A 14,453-nucleotide genomic window follows, 5' to 3' on the forward strand; every position below is an offset into this window, starting at 1 on the left:
TACAGTATGTGCTTCTAATGCAGTGGCTTTTTTACAGCACGGAGATCATGCCCTGTGTTGGGCAGAAAATGGCCTTTGGAAAAACGCTTGAAAGGCATCAGTATGCACCACGATGGACTTTAAACTGTTAGCCAGGAGGCAAAAAAGCAAGCGCAGGGCTTTCCACTAGCGCACTAACCACCTTCACTCCTCCTGCTATTAACCTTCCGGGCAGATAGAACCGGGCACGTTGTCTCTGGGAAGCAGAGTCTTAATGAGTGCAACCTCACTGGCCACTCAACAGGCGTATTTTGTCTTAACTACTTTACTTTAAGTTCAGACAATATAAAAAAAAAAAACACCTGTCAACCATGCTTGACGGCATGGCAGCCATTGACCACACGCCAGCTTCCAAGACAGCCAGGACAGGTATCTTCATCAGATGAATAACTGGATCCATAATTGTGGTGTGGGGGTCCAGTTTCGTTGACACATACCCGTCCCTCTTTTTTACCTTTTTGAGAGATGCGTTCACCTTCATGTTGCCTCTCCCACACACACACACACACACACACACACACACACACACATACATACACACTGTCTGGCTCTGCACATCTGTCATGTTGACACAGCTGTGGCTATGAAAGGGAGAACAGTGCTCGGAGCAGTAGACGCGTTCTATTTTTCTTCACTCAACTCTATGAAAATACACTCCTTCATTTGATGCTAAAAGCTCTGAGAGCAGGAAGCACTCATTAGATGAAACATGGACTAAAAGATTAACATGTGTGTGGTGTATAAATCATTTGGCCCTAATAAAGTGGCCGGCATTTCCATCTAAGGATTATTTCAGCCGTTTCCACAAAAAAATGTTTTATGACTACTTTTGATTAACAGTTCTAACTTTTGATATTGGATGAAATATCCTCACTTTCATCTCGACTTCCTAGTATTGCATATCTTACCAGTAAAGTGTAAATCAGGACACTTCATGTATGTCCTTACAGTACCTTATGGATGGACGTCTTCTCTCCTTTCTCAGGTCCCTCCTCTGAGTCGGAGAAGGTGTAGGCATCGCTGGGGTTAAGCAGGGAAGTAGGGCGTGGCCTGTGCAGCGGCTGGAAGGTGAGCTGGGTGGTTAGCAGGTTGCTGACGGCCCGCAGTGAGGTGCAGGTGTTAGGGGGCAGTGACGGGTCAGCCAGCAGGTCTGTGATTAGTCCGTGGGCTTCTCCCATCACTGCTATGTCCACCATGACAGTGGTGCCTGATGACTGCAGGGCGACAGAGAGACAGAGAAAGTGGAAAATAAACATCATTGCTGTTGTGGCTGTGGTGGAAACTGACAAAGTGTATTTACTCAAATACTAATGTTAAGTACAATTCTAAGGTACTTGTAATTAAAGTCCCACTAATCAATATTTTTATAAACAATGGATCATGGGAGTGATACTTACTGTGTAAAGGAATTAGATGTCATAGCCAGGATATGTAGTTATTATATTACGGCTACTTGTTTTATAAAATAATATTTGAATGGAGGACATTCCGCTTGCAGAATAAATACTTTTTCTTTTGATATGAGTATAATGACATTTTGCTAATAATAAACATACTTGTCTTTTCTAAATACTTTTACTTAGTAATGGGGTGAGCGTGTACAGGACTTAAAAGCAAGGGAGCGAAGCGAAGCGGAGCAAAGCAGAGTTCTTTTCCCGGGTGAAAATTTTTTTTCGTGTTCATTGGGAGTGTTTTAATACAAACCATGATCTTTTCCTAAACTTAACTAGTCGTTTTGGTGCCTAAACTTAACTTTCGTCGCGGCATGACATTCACTTTTTCCTTGCTTGCCAACTTAACCGTAATCCCCGCCGAAATGACCGGCAGCTCGCGGTGCTCTGTACCTAGCGCATAGTCACCTATTCTGGGGTAACTGAACCACCAACTACCGCTGACCTGACGGAGCACCAAGACCGGCAGCTCGCGGTGCTCTGTACCTGGCTCACAGTTCTATTCTTGGGTAACTGAACCACCAATTACCGCTGACCTGACGGAGCACAATGCGGAGCACCATAGCCGGCGGCACAATGCTCTGTAGCGGGCTTAAAAAGCTAGCAACTGCCGCTCTGTAGCACGGAGCTCCGAAGCTGATGTCACGTGACCAATCGGAGGGCTCTTAATTTTTGTATAATATCATCCGTTTTAGTGTGCGTAACTTGTTGTACAATATCATATGAACCAGTTGATGAGAATGCGTTGAACAAAGACTGATTTGAAAACTATCACAGTCTGCGTTCAAAAATAATGAGGGAGGCCAATTGTCCAGCAGCAAGCATTCACATTCGTCAGAAGCTTTGTCCCATGTTTATAGAGAATGTATTAAATGAGGACAATGACATGACAAAGCCATAACCAAAAGTGCACTTAGCTCAGGGAAAAACAACATGGCACAAAATAAAGCAAATTATACCTATAAACAATACCCAAACACAACAATATTAAAGTAAGAAAACAATAGACAATTGCAGTTGAGCCACTATGATAGGACACATTTAATCACAGTGTCTGGACTGAGATCCTGCAAAGCTTTGTAAAGTGTACAATAATTGTGGTATCACACACCTGAGCACACTTACATCCACTCAAACATCAAAGACTTTAATCTGTACCTTATATGGCTCCTTTTAACTCAGAAAAAGCAAAATCATGAGGAGGAGCAGGGAGTGGTACTTCACAGTTGTAGGAGTTGACATAGTTGCAGCCTTTTAGACATCTGAACAACAACATGAGGTCATAACATGTTTAGCACAGCTGTGCAATACTTGATGCTTAATAAATGGACTCATTAGCAATGTGTCAGCTAGAACCTGACCTTTGACTTCCTCACTCCTGACCCCTCAGACGGCCAACAGCCATCGTCTGTTTCTGCCCTGTCTGCCCCACTGCTTTGAAGGCACCAGAGTAGTGTGAGCCAGCCTTATTTTTGAAGGGTAAAGTGAAAAGTTCACAAGCCACTATTAATTGCTATGCCTAGAGCAGTTGAACAACCACAACTAAACATAGGTCAGTCTTGGCTGCCAACAATTGTATCTAATAAACTAAAAAAGAAAATCCCTTTACCGTTTTCCCCAAAGAATGTTATCAGATTTTTCTCCCCCAATGTCCCGTTCACTTTGATACCAGCTGCCAGGCACCTAGAATTATTGTGTTTACACTGGCTAAGTGACAAGTGGTTGACCTGAACAACACATGTGTGAACACCTTTCATTCGTCTCCACTTGTGGGAAAAGTGAAGGTTTCATATTTTATTTTTCTAGTCATATCAGATAAGTCACTGTATTTATGCAATTTTCCTATTGGTCTGCAAAAGGACAAAAGCTGTGTGTTCAGCGGGTGTGAGGGCATTCCTCCACATGTGATGATGACACACATTTATTGATAAATCGGACACATGGTCAGCACTGGGACCAAGTTATCTCTTTTAAAGACAAGGGGACGTCCTGTGGGACGGCTGATAGGACGTTTCTAGACAGACGACTATTGTACTCCCCTCATTCCTCCTCTCCTCTACATCTTCTCCTTCCTCTCCTCTTTACTATACTCTGCTCTAATGCATGCTGTGGGGACAAGATGTAAACACCTGTATCTCAGCTCATTTACAGACTGATATAAGACTTTGCTAAAGAGGGGGTTTAAGAAGAATATAGCTGGAGAACATCTGTCAGGTCTCAGCATCTCCAAACATGCATGCGTGCACACACAAACAACTCATGTGAAACTTAACCCTTAGTTCTCACATCACAGCCAATACAAAAGTCAAGTGAAAACTTAAGCAACATACGCTAAGACTGACAGACAAATATACAGTGACATTGGCATACAAAGAGCATCATCCTGAGCATGCAGCACAGAGGCACACATGTGCACCCAGATCAACACATTGTGCTAGGAGGATGAGCATTGCATCACTAAGCTAAACTACCTAAAAAATTGGACCTGAGGAGCCATAAAAGGGGAGGGAATGATGAATATGTTGGGTTTGATTTTACACTAGGAGCAAGCCACTTAATGCCCAAAACCTGACATGAAAAATAAAGTGTGGTGAAAGGCTCCAGGTGCATGGGTAGCATTTGAGATTTGGGGACAAAGTGGGGATCTTGCTTCCACTGAATTTGTACTATTCTTATTGACCTGAAAAAATGGCAATACCTGCTAGGTTACATAAACAAGCCAACAACTTGTTGCACTAGAAAGAATGTGCTGTTAAAATATATCTAATTTGAAATTCCTGTCTCTGAACCTCCCTACAGAATGTTTGTGAGACGAGGAGTAATAGCTTTGAGCTATTAAACAAAGCTCACTGCAGGGAAATATAAACAATGTGACGTCCTGACCATCCCTGGCCCATGCTTTTATGTATCCCTTAAAAGTACGCCCTGATGTTTCTAATCTTCCAACAATCTGCAACCTAAAACTTAAAAATCATTAATGGACAGCCTGTAAAGATCAGATTATGACTATAATATACAGTATAACATCAAAAGGTATTATAAGCGTTTCCTGTCAGGTTAAATTATCAGTTTCATTCGTCAGCTACAGAGGACAGCTCACATATGAGCCCCACACAGTCTGGGAAAAAAGCACTGTGAGCATCATAGAAAAAAGCTTTTGGACAGATGTTCCGATGAAGCGTTTCAAAATTATTAATATATTTTTCTGAAAGCACCATGGTGGATGTTCTTTCCTTGGACACATCTGCAATGTTTGTAAATTCCATTAAACGCTGTTGTTAAAATCAATATATTTTAACCTTCCAGATCTCAAAGCATGGATGCTCTTTTTAACTGCTGACTTACACCACATTTAGAGTAACACACATTCACATCTGGGAAATGTCTCTTTGATCATCGAAACAACAACGTCTGTGGCCATGAAAAACAGCTGGCAGGCCTGCACGTTGGGAGAGTGACAATCTGACTGGCCAGATTAATACATTGGCCCATTGGATGAGCTGCTCACCAGCAATTTACACTGGCTTTTGGTGTTTGATTTTGGATGACCGTGAGATTTGATTTATTGTTTGCCTTTTGGACTGTAAAACGTTTTCACTGTCAGTCACAGTATGTCGTAGTTTTCACTGAAAACAACTATGACCTACTGTCCTGATCAAGCAACACTAAGAAGGTGTTAAAAGTATAGTTTGACATTTTGGGAAATATACTTATTCGCTTTCTTGCAGAGGATTAATACCACTCTCATGGCTCTACGGTAAATATGAAGCTACCACCAGCAGCCGATTAGTTTAGCACAAAGACTGGAAACAGTGGGTAACAGATTGCCTGGCTCTGTCCAAAGGCAACAACTGTCTACTAGCACCTCTAAAGTGCACTAATTAACATGTCATATCTTGTTTGTTTACTTTGTACCTTTAGACAAAGCTAGGCAAGCTGTAGGCAGCAAGCTGTTAAATAACTGGCTCTAGATTAATTTTTACCTTACAGACATAAGACTGGTATTGATCTTCACATTTAACTCTCAGCAAGAAACCCAAGGATCATTCGAAAAATGTTGAACTTTTGCTTTAATGAAGCAGTCACACAACCCAATGTGCTACACTTTAGTCTGCGGGCTGGTGCTCTTAGGGAAGGAAAAGTGAATGGAGATTACAATTTCATAGCAGTTAAATACATCGCTCAAGGGCACCTCGTCAATTAGAGGTAAATGCATTCTATTTTTAATACTTAGGAGCCTATTTTTGTACCACTGTGGATTAACTGTTGTGACTTTGTGCCATCCAAGAAGCATTATTTTTGGAGCATGTGAATTATTTCCCACTTGCAGCCATTTGGTATTTTTGTGGCTGGCCACTCTTTTGCATTTAACTGGCAGGAGGCACACTGATTTGAAAAGGTAGGAAAGTTCCGTTTCAACTAATGCCAGTGACATACCCACTGATCCTTCTAATCCGGCCCCTGTGCAAGCACCTCTGGTTACAAATTTACCACAAATCTGTGTGATATTTGGTCACAAGCCCCCAGCTTTTGTTGACATGCTGCATTTGATAAAAAACAACTACCAGCACCAATAAACAGTTGTTATGGCTCCTTTACAAGCCAAGCCATATACTAAAACATGCATGAACATTCTGTTATGACATTTTACTATGAATAACAACAGTGTACATGATCAACGGTCTTAATTACCTGTGTGAACAGAACGTCAACAGACATGCCATAGATTATCACCCGCGCAGCAGTTCATGTAAACCAAAGCAAGGGCCAGTCAAAACAAACCAGCACTCACTCCTGAAGAGTGAAAAGCTGTTTGTCCACACAGCTTCTCTGTACTCAAGGCCCTACTCTGCTGTATGTGTAGCTTTAGTTGCAGTAATGTGCACCAAAGATTGACCAAATAATATTTGCAAATAACTCTTAGGGCTGGTTTAGTGTGGATATTATATTGTAAAATGTGTTTTCGATGACTAACTCAAACCACAATTGCCCATCATATGATATCAAAAAATACATGACAAAAAATGCTGAGAATGACTTGCTCAATGCAGGTGTGCATACGTGCATCTACAATATTTAAACTTGTGAACCATAAACTTTGGATATATGTATGCATAAAATGTGCCTTTTTCATGTGAAACATCACACATTACAAACAACATCATCAATATTGACATTGCAACTACACTGAGCGATGGAAATATGACTGTTGGTGTTCCTGCTGTGTCCACATGTTTTTGCCAATAACTGCAGAAGACAGATGAAGTGCATTTGGTGCAACAAACAAAACGTTGATCCTTCTGTCTAATGATGATTATTAATGGGATATACAGACAAAGAGGTCACATTTTTGCAATTTTTGAGACGGTCCACTTTCTGCACTTTAAACCCCTTGGCTCCCTCGGCTAAACATTCAGTCCTCTTAGCCTACCAGTGATATGTGGGCTTCTTAAAATTGTGCAATGATGAGAATATAATGTATCCCACAGGAACGCTAGATACTGGACAAATGTCTCAGGGGCCTACTGGAGAATGAAAGATATTTGATTCTCTTAGTAAACACATTTCAATAATATAAGCAACTCTGGCTCTTTATAAAGCACATACAGATACACACACTGTGGTGCTTATTTTGCAATTAACCCCTCACAAAACTCCACACACACTCCAAACACACCAAAAAACAGGAATGTGCTGAGCAAAAAGTAGGGGGATATAGTAAAAAACTTAAGCTAACTTAAGTGCATTCAATATTTTTTAGTAAATTATCTAATTTAACTATCTGCATGTTTGAAAAATCATTACCGTGCAGTTTTCTACTCCAGTGGCAGTGCAGTCAGTGTAATGGCCATGATTGCATCTGTCAAGATGGATTACCTGAAGAGGAGACTGGGAGATGGTGATGTTCTCTACTTAAAATAACAGAGCAGTGATACAGTGTGAATCACAGGAGAGCGGTAACACAAACCTCCACTGAGACAGTGTTCGCTCCCTGCTTCAGCTCCTACAGCCAAAACTACAGCCAGCAGCAGTGCCCTTTCCACTTCCTAACCAAACCCACACCACCACCGCGACCTAACTCCCCTCTCAACCCCTCTGTCAGCTCAGACCGAAGCTGTGCTGAGCCAGGTCCTCAGATGCAGCCAGGATACAATTATACACTATGACATATTTTATTAAAAGGGTGCTGGGGGAATGTGTGTATGTGTGTGTGTGTGTGTGTGTGTGTGTGTGTGTGTGTGTGTGTGTGTGTGTGTGTGTGTGTGTGTGTGTGTGTGTGTGTGTGCGTGCGTGCGTGCGTGCGTGCGTGCGTGCATGCGTGGGGGGGGGATAAAAATAAAAATAATAGCTGCCTCATTAAAGATTTACTGGGAAAGATCAAGCCAATTGACCCCTAACATGCAGCCATCTCATCTCTGAGGAGAGGTTTGTTTTTCCTTCCACATATTTCAGGGTGTTTGATTCCAACAAAGGAGTCAACTAAGATAACAAAAAGCTAAAGAGACAGACAGATTGGTAGATGCAGAAGCAAGAAATGCCGACACAAAAGACAGGGCAAACAAAAGAGATGCATGAGGTAAAACAGATTGCTTATGCTGGGCGATGAGTGAGCAAGGATTTAATGCATGATACAAGTGGTTAAACATATATCCATCATCAGCACTGCAGCGGGCAAAGTCAAGAGTTTCTAAAAATCTTGCCAACTGAATAGGTATGCTATATATAAAACCAAGTTAAAATGTCATTCTATTCCTCACTTTCTCTCTGAGAAATGGCACCGACTCAGAGGTGTTTTACTGCTGCACGTCATAAAAAGTAGGAGCTTAAAAATGTTTATACTTTTGTATCATTTGTGGCAGATCCAATTATTTCCCAGGCAGAGGACATTAAAAAACACAGGTAGTATATTTTCTCTTTCAGCCTTAAATGTAGTCTTGCCACAGGACCCAAGAGCACTACTCTACTAGACTGTCATGATGAGACCAACCAGAAAAAGGGCAGTGACCTTTTTCAACTCCCAAACCCGCAGTATAGGAAACGGTGATCTCAAGTGTTTGAAGTGCTCACAGTGATTTTGAGAAAACTTCAACATGACTGCAATGTCATGGCTTGTCTGCCTCACAGACTACTCTTCCAGCGTTTTTGTAATTTACAATAACAGTCACAAGATCCGGGCCTACAAACACTCTTTTCTCCGACAATCTCCCTAGGTAAAGTTCCAAGACCAATGTGTTTTCAAGTGGAATACAAATATTTAAATAGCTCTTTCCATACATAACTTCACTGTCAATTCCTAAGCTAAAACATCCACCGCAAGCTTTGGACGGGGGGAAATAAATAGAAAAAAGACGCGGTTTGGAAAATGAGCCTGCTAATGTGTGCATGTTGGCGACTATGACACAGTGGAGATCACTCAAATGCTCTGGTCCCCAGCTAAAGAGCGGAGTGTGTGATTTACACACTCTTCTAGGTGCCATGGCATAGTGAAGCGCTACCAGCCTCTCTGACCAACAGGCTGGTCCAAGAGAGTAGAGCCAAGGGAAAATAGCCACGAGATGGAGAGAGATGCCAACATAAGCCTTGATTTCTTACACGTCTTCTCAGTCTCTGGACTATTACAGGATTCCATTGACGAACGCAGAGCACCAATCCAAATTCAAAAAAAAGACTGAACTGACCACTGAATCTAAATGGCAGCTTGGGGAATGCATCAATCAAAAAATATGTGCTTGCCTACTAACCCCACATTACAAAGTGATATGAGCCTTGGACAATATTTTAAAAGGGTAACATGCTATTTGAAAATGTCTCCGCTCGAAAGGGATAATACTGTAAGGCTGATTTTGGGTTACCACGATATGAGTCTTAGCATCTCTAGGAAATTACACAGTGTGCAATTTGATTTCAAGCCCAATCCTGCGCTTTTCATGAAAAATCCCCTAATTTCCCCACCAACCACAACTTCTTCGGCATTTATTGCAACCCAAGCATACAGTGTCAGCACAGACACATTGTCTATTCATTTCTAAAGGACAGCCTCCTGATAGCAGAACATGTAGTACAAAACAAATACTGTATATGGCCCTGTCAACTCCAAGGGCATTGTTTGTTCTGTACTCCAGAGCCCTGCCCTGTGGCTCTGTAGCAGCTCAATGCACGAATTCCCGTACGCACACACACATCCTAATCTCAAGGTAATGTCAAGGATGTGTCTGCTCTCTACAAGCTGTGCCCCCTTGTGTCCAAGCCCGTCTAGTTTCAATTCCCTGGCCTTTAATGGCTTGTGCAGCACCTTAAAGCCAAATCACAGACCTGCGTCCTTTAGACTAACAGAGTTTGACAAGGACTCTGGTGGGAAGTGACACCTCTGGACATGCTGTTTAATCAGGGCCAAAATGAGTGTGTGAACAGGCCTGTTAGCAGTAGGATTTCTGCTATTTGCGTCATTTATAAGGTGTGTGTAGGCGAGTGACGGAGATCAGGGAGCTAGTTCCTGTGTGTGTGTGTGTGTGTTTTCCTGTCAGCTGTTTATCATTATTGTCGTTACTAGTGTGTCTCTTTTTGTGTGGACAGTGCTAACCTGTGATCCTCGGGAGCCTCTCTTGTGGTCCCAATCGGAGCGGGGGAGCATCTGTGGGGAAAAAAAGACATGTTCAAGCCACAGTCCTGCACATCATGTTCCTGTTAGCGTCCTACAACAGAACATTGTCCCCTCACAAAGGCAACACCATAATGGAGATATACTGTGCTGTAGCAGAAAAGAGGAGGAGCAGCAGTGGTGATGCAAAAAAGTCAATGCAGAGAGTCAAGGAAGTGTCGGGGGAATGGAAACGCTCATAAATGCAAAAATGGGTTTTGTTTATTTTTTTCACTTTCCATTAAGCGCAGACGTCTAATGCAATTTCACAGTCAGGTTTGGTTTACTTTAGCTCCTATTCACTGCCTAAAGGCCTGGTGGAGGCTGAGGATTTTTACGCTGTTTAATTACCAGCCACTGTGTCCTCCCACAGGCCTCGTAAACCCGTTTTCCACTTTCTTGGGAGTCACCAAATGCATCAGTGCAACTCTGTCACTGATTTTTGGTGAACACGTTGCAGGAGAGCCAAGTCAACATTAAACCCCCCTGCCTCTGTTGGGGCTTTCTGCCCCAGAACTGAGAAGCCCTGAGAAACGCAGCATGTCGCTGTGACAAATTGCTGCTGCACACACTGAGGCAAGGGGCTCAGTATAAGAGCCAAATTGATAACTCTGGTGTAATTTACTGTGTCAGAGGAGGTCATTGAGTTGTGTCATGCTGTGAGTGAAAACATTAGGAAAACAGTGAGTTTCGGTCGCGAGTGTTTTCCAACAGTGCTGCTTAGTTCTAAACAAATAGTTAAGTAACTGTTAACCGCCTCATTATAAGGAAGTTTAGTTTGTATATTTTTGACTGTAAAAAACATAGGTATATTTTTACTGTATATTGAATCGGTCATAGTAAGATGCTGCTTGAGAATTGAGAGTTTTCAGGCCCTTTAAAGCCCTGTACTGTAAATCAAGTTGGGAGACATAGCAGGTTTAAATCCTGTGTTTTAAATTTTGGTAACGGCTCCACAAATCTGTGGTGACTCTGACAAACAAGGTCACCATCATAACAATCACACATACAACATACATTCATAAAGTACAACAGCGTTTTCCACAGTTTTTCTTTTTAAAAGAAATGCAGTACGAGGGGTTTGCCCTTTCTCAACAAACATCACTCATTCTCCATTTTCTAGCCCGAGGACTGTAGCTATGAAGAGCCTAGATTCTCCGATCGTCAGCATGATATCTGTGAGTCACTTTAAAGCTCTATCAAGCATGCACTTACAGTACCTTCTCATGCATTAAAATAACCATACAAGATGGAAAAAGAAGTTAACAAGCAATCAACTGTGTAAAAGGCCAATGTATGAGATGTAAATTACTGTGAATGATAGTATTAGCCAGCCAGTGAGCTGTTTGTCTTATTCTTTACTGCTCTGACAGCAGGTTTTGCTTTTACAGTATCGGATCGGGCAGCAGCTCCTCCATGGTCACGGCGGAGTCCTGCTCCATTAGAAGGTCCTAGTATTAGTGAGGCTCTCCAGGCGCACACACATAAACAGCCTTTTCGGTCTTATGTAACCCAACCTTTCATCTCCATGTTCTGAGAGACAGACCCAGACTACACAGAAGTCTACATGCGCCCTTGATGTGCCAAAACAAAAAAACCACACAAAATCAAAGCTAAGCATAACATTTGAGAGGCGCAGATAGCCCTTTTGCACAGAGTGACTTTACAGGCCACAGTGGGGTTCATTTCCTCTGAAACTGGCTCAAAACAATTTGATCGACAAATACATGTGGATGGTATGCTACTCACGTGCTAAATCAAACGCAGTCTGGTGCCACTGTGTTTGAATGTTTTGTTTTTTTTTTAACCAGTGCTTGAAAATCAGTAAACACAATATGCTTTCAAGCTTCAAACCACTAGTGTTAGAATAAACAATAATTTACTGTAGCACAAACATCATCTATTTTTTAAAGACAAAAAGGAACAATATCAGTCACGAGAATCAAAAGAAACCCAGCAGAACTAGACAATAACCTCACAGAGGCTAAAATACGTCTATATCACTGTTAAAAAAGAATGTGACTGACTACAAAGAGGCGATATGTCTTCTTTTCAAGCCAGTTAATCATTTACAAACAATAATGGCTAAAACAAAAAGTCTTGTTTAAACTTTATTACTTTGTTTTGCTTCAGGAGGACGGAGTAGAGTATACTTAAAACATATGATAGTTCACTGCCAATATTATGTCTAAAGAGGTAAAACCACACATGAATGATTTCTTAGATATCTCCTGGTTTTCCATGGAAACCCTCCAGGCAGCATAACACAGCCGAAGCAGTAAAATTTCCAAATGGATTTGTTTTTGTCCTAAAGCTCCAGTTCACCTACTGGGAAAAATAACAACTTTCTAGAAGTTATGCCCTTTGTTTCACCCTCTGCTAGATTCATTATGCCACCCAATAACTCATAAGAAGTCAGGTATAGCAGTGGCTCTCCATCACATCATAGCAATGCTGGTGATTTATAAGTGACTGAAAGGAGAAAAAAATGCTTTGTGTCTAGTGGAAGTATGTCCTTCAATCACGGCGCAATAGCTACCAGAGTAACACAACACACTCAATAAGGTCTGACGCATTGTTATGGGACTTTGGCTCCATTGTAAACGCATTCTGGAGATTTACTGTACTTTCATGATCCAGAGTAATACTCTCAAGAAACAAACAAGAAGGAAATGATCACAGTGTAGTTCAGCTTCATGTTAATACTGTCATAGGTGCAGCCAAGTTAAGGGATCTTTCCATAAAAAAACTTGGAAATGATAAAATTATCCTGAGTTCATGTGCCCTCTCATCTGCACCACCCATCATGTTCCAAATGTGTCAATTAGAATAAAGATATTAAACAGGATGTTATTTAACACTGATTACAAAAGTGTGTTTGTTCAAGTTTGCATTCATACCATTAGGAGTAGCAGTAACTTTTTCAAACACTGTTTCTACTTGCTAACTAGTTTTCACACACTTTTATTCTTTCAAATCACAACTGCTGTGGTACCCCCTTGGATTCGAGATCCCCTGGTTGGGAATCACTGCTTCCACCCCAGTACGGTGCCCACAAGACTAGAGAATAATATTTAAAAACGTTAACAGCAATGTGTCTTTCCAACAAAGTCCCAGACCCAGTTACTGTGGATAGACCACAGACCTCACTGTCAACAGTTTTCTTTGGAACTATTTTGTACCTGTAAAGCTTGTACACAGTGAGTCACCGAGACATTGTTCCTGGAAAGAGATGTTGCTGTTGAATTTTTACACACCATTTGTCAGTGGTGTGAACACCAAAAACAAAATTCCATTCATCGTCACTGTATTGGGATGGAGGCAGAAATGTCTTCGTTTATTGCAGATAACACTAGCAGTAACCTTCACACGTTTACAAGGATTAAGATACAGACTGAATTTGGGTTACTCAGATTGATGAAACCTCATATGTAGTAAGTAACGTTAGTATGCCTTTTGTTATGCAAAGGTCCTCTTTATAGATTATAGCTATGCTTTTAATACAATTTTACCCAGCAAACTTTTTCAGAAACTTCAACAAATGGGGGTCCATAATTCTTTATGTCACTGGATCTTGGATTTCCTGTTGCAGAGAACACAAGTGGTCAAAATCAGTAATAACATCTCTAATGTCAAGCACATTAACACTGGTGCCCCCCGGGGGTGTGTTTTATCACCTCTTCTATATTTGCTGTATACTAATGACTGTACATCACATACTGATTCTGTTAAAATGTTTAAATTTGCAGATGATACAACAGTGGTGGGGCTGATTTCTGGGGATGATGATGTTGCCTATAGAAATGAGGTCCTCTCACTGATTGAATGGTGTTCCAACCACAACTTAGAGTTAAATGTCTCCAAAACTAAGGAGCTAGTGATCAACTTCCTCAGAAGTGGGAAGCCATCCCATCAATGGAGAAGTGGTAGAGCGAGTGGACAGTTTTAGGTTTCTAGGCACAACAATATCATCATCTTTAAAATGGGAGGATAACATTACCAACATTACCAAAAAAGCCCATCAGAGGCTTTTTTTTCTTCGCCAGTTGAGGAAATTTGGGGTAGCCTGTGAGGGGATGTTACAGTTTTACCGAGCTGCCATGGAGAGTGTCCTTACTTTTTCTGTTACTGTCTGGTATGGTAACTCTACTGTCCAGCAGAGGTTGCAGCTGGATAGAATAGTCAACACAGCCTCAAAAATCATTGGCTGCAAACTCTCCCCCATTTGTGAGATCTACGAGGCCCGTATCCACCGGAAAGGCCGAAAGATCCTACAAGATGAGACTCACCCTGCCAACTCCCTTTTCACCATCCTCCCATCGGGG

The 14,453-nt window shown here is 41.6% G+C and overlaps 1 protein-coding gene across 4 annotated transcripts in view; it reads right to left on the reverse strand.

The window, feature by feature from the left end:
• LOC114559530 (cGMP-inhibited 3',5'-cyclic phosphodiesterase A) overlaps window positions 1-14,453 on the reverse strand; it is a 75,747-nt gene that overhangs the window by 24,248 nt on the left and 37,046 nt on the right. For all 4 annotated transcript variants that reach the window (XM_028584202.1, XM_028584201.1, XM_028584203.1 and 1 more), the window contains 2 exons: window positions 10,072-10,122; window positions 993-1,253 (listed from right to left, as the gene is read on the reverse strand). In XM_028584202.1, coding sequence (XP_028440003.1) covers window positions 993-1,253; window positions 10,072-10,122 — 312 coding nt within the window. The remainder of the gene's footprint in view (window positions 1-992; window positions 1,254-10,071; window positions 10,123-14,453) is intronic.

This window comes from Perca flavescens, chromosome 8 (genome assembly GCF_004354835.1).
Source record: "Perca flavescens isolate YP-PL-M2 chromosome 8, PFLA_1.0, whole genome shotgun sequence".
Taxonomy (NCBI): Eukaryota; Metazoa; Chordata; class Actinopteri; order Perciformes; family Percidae; genus Perca; species Perca flavescens.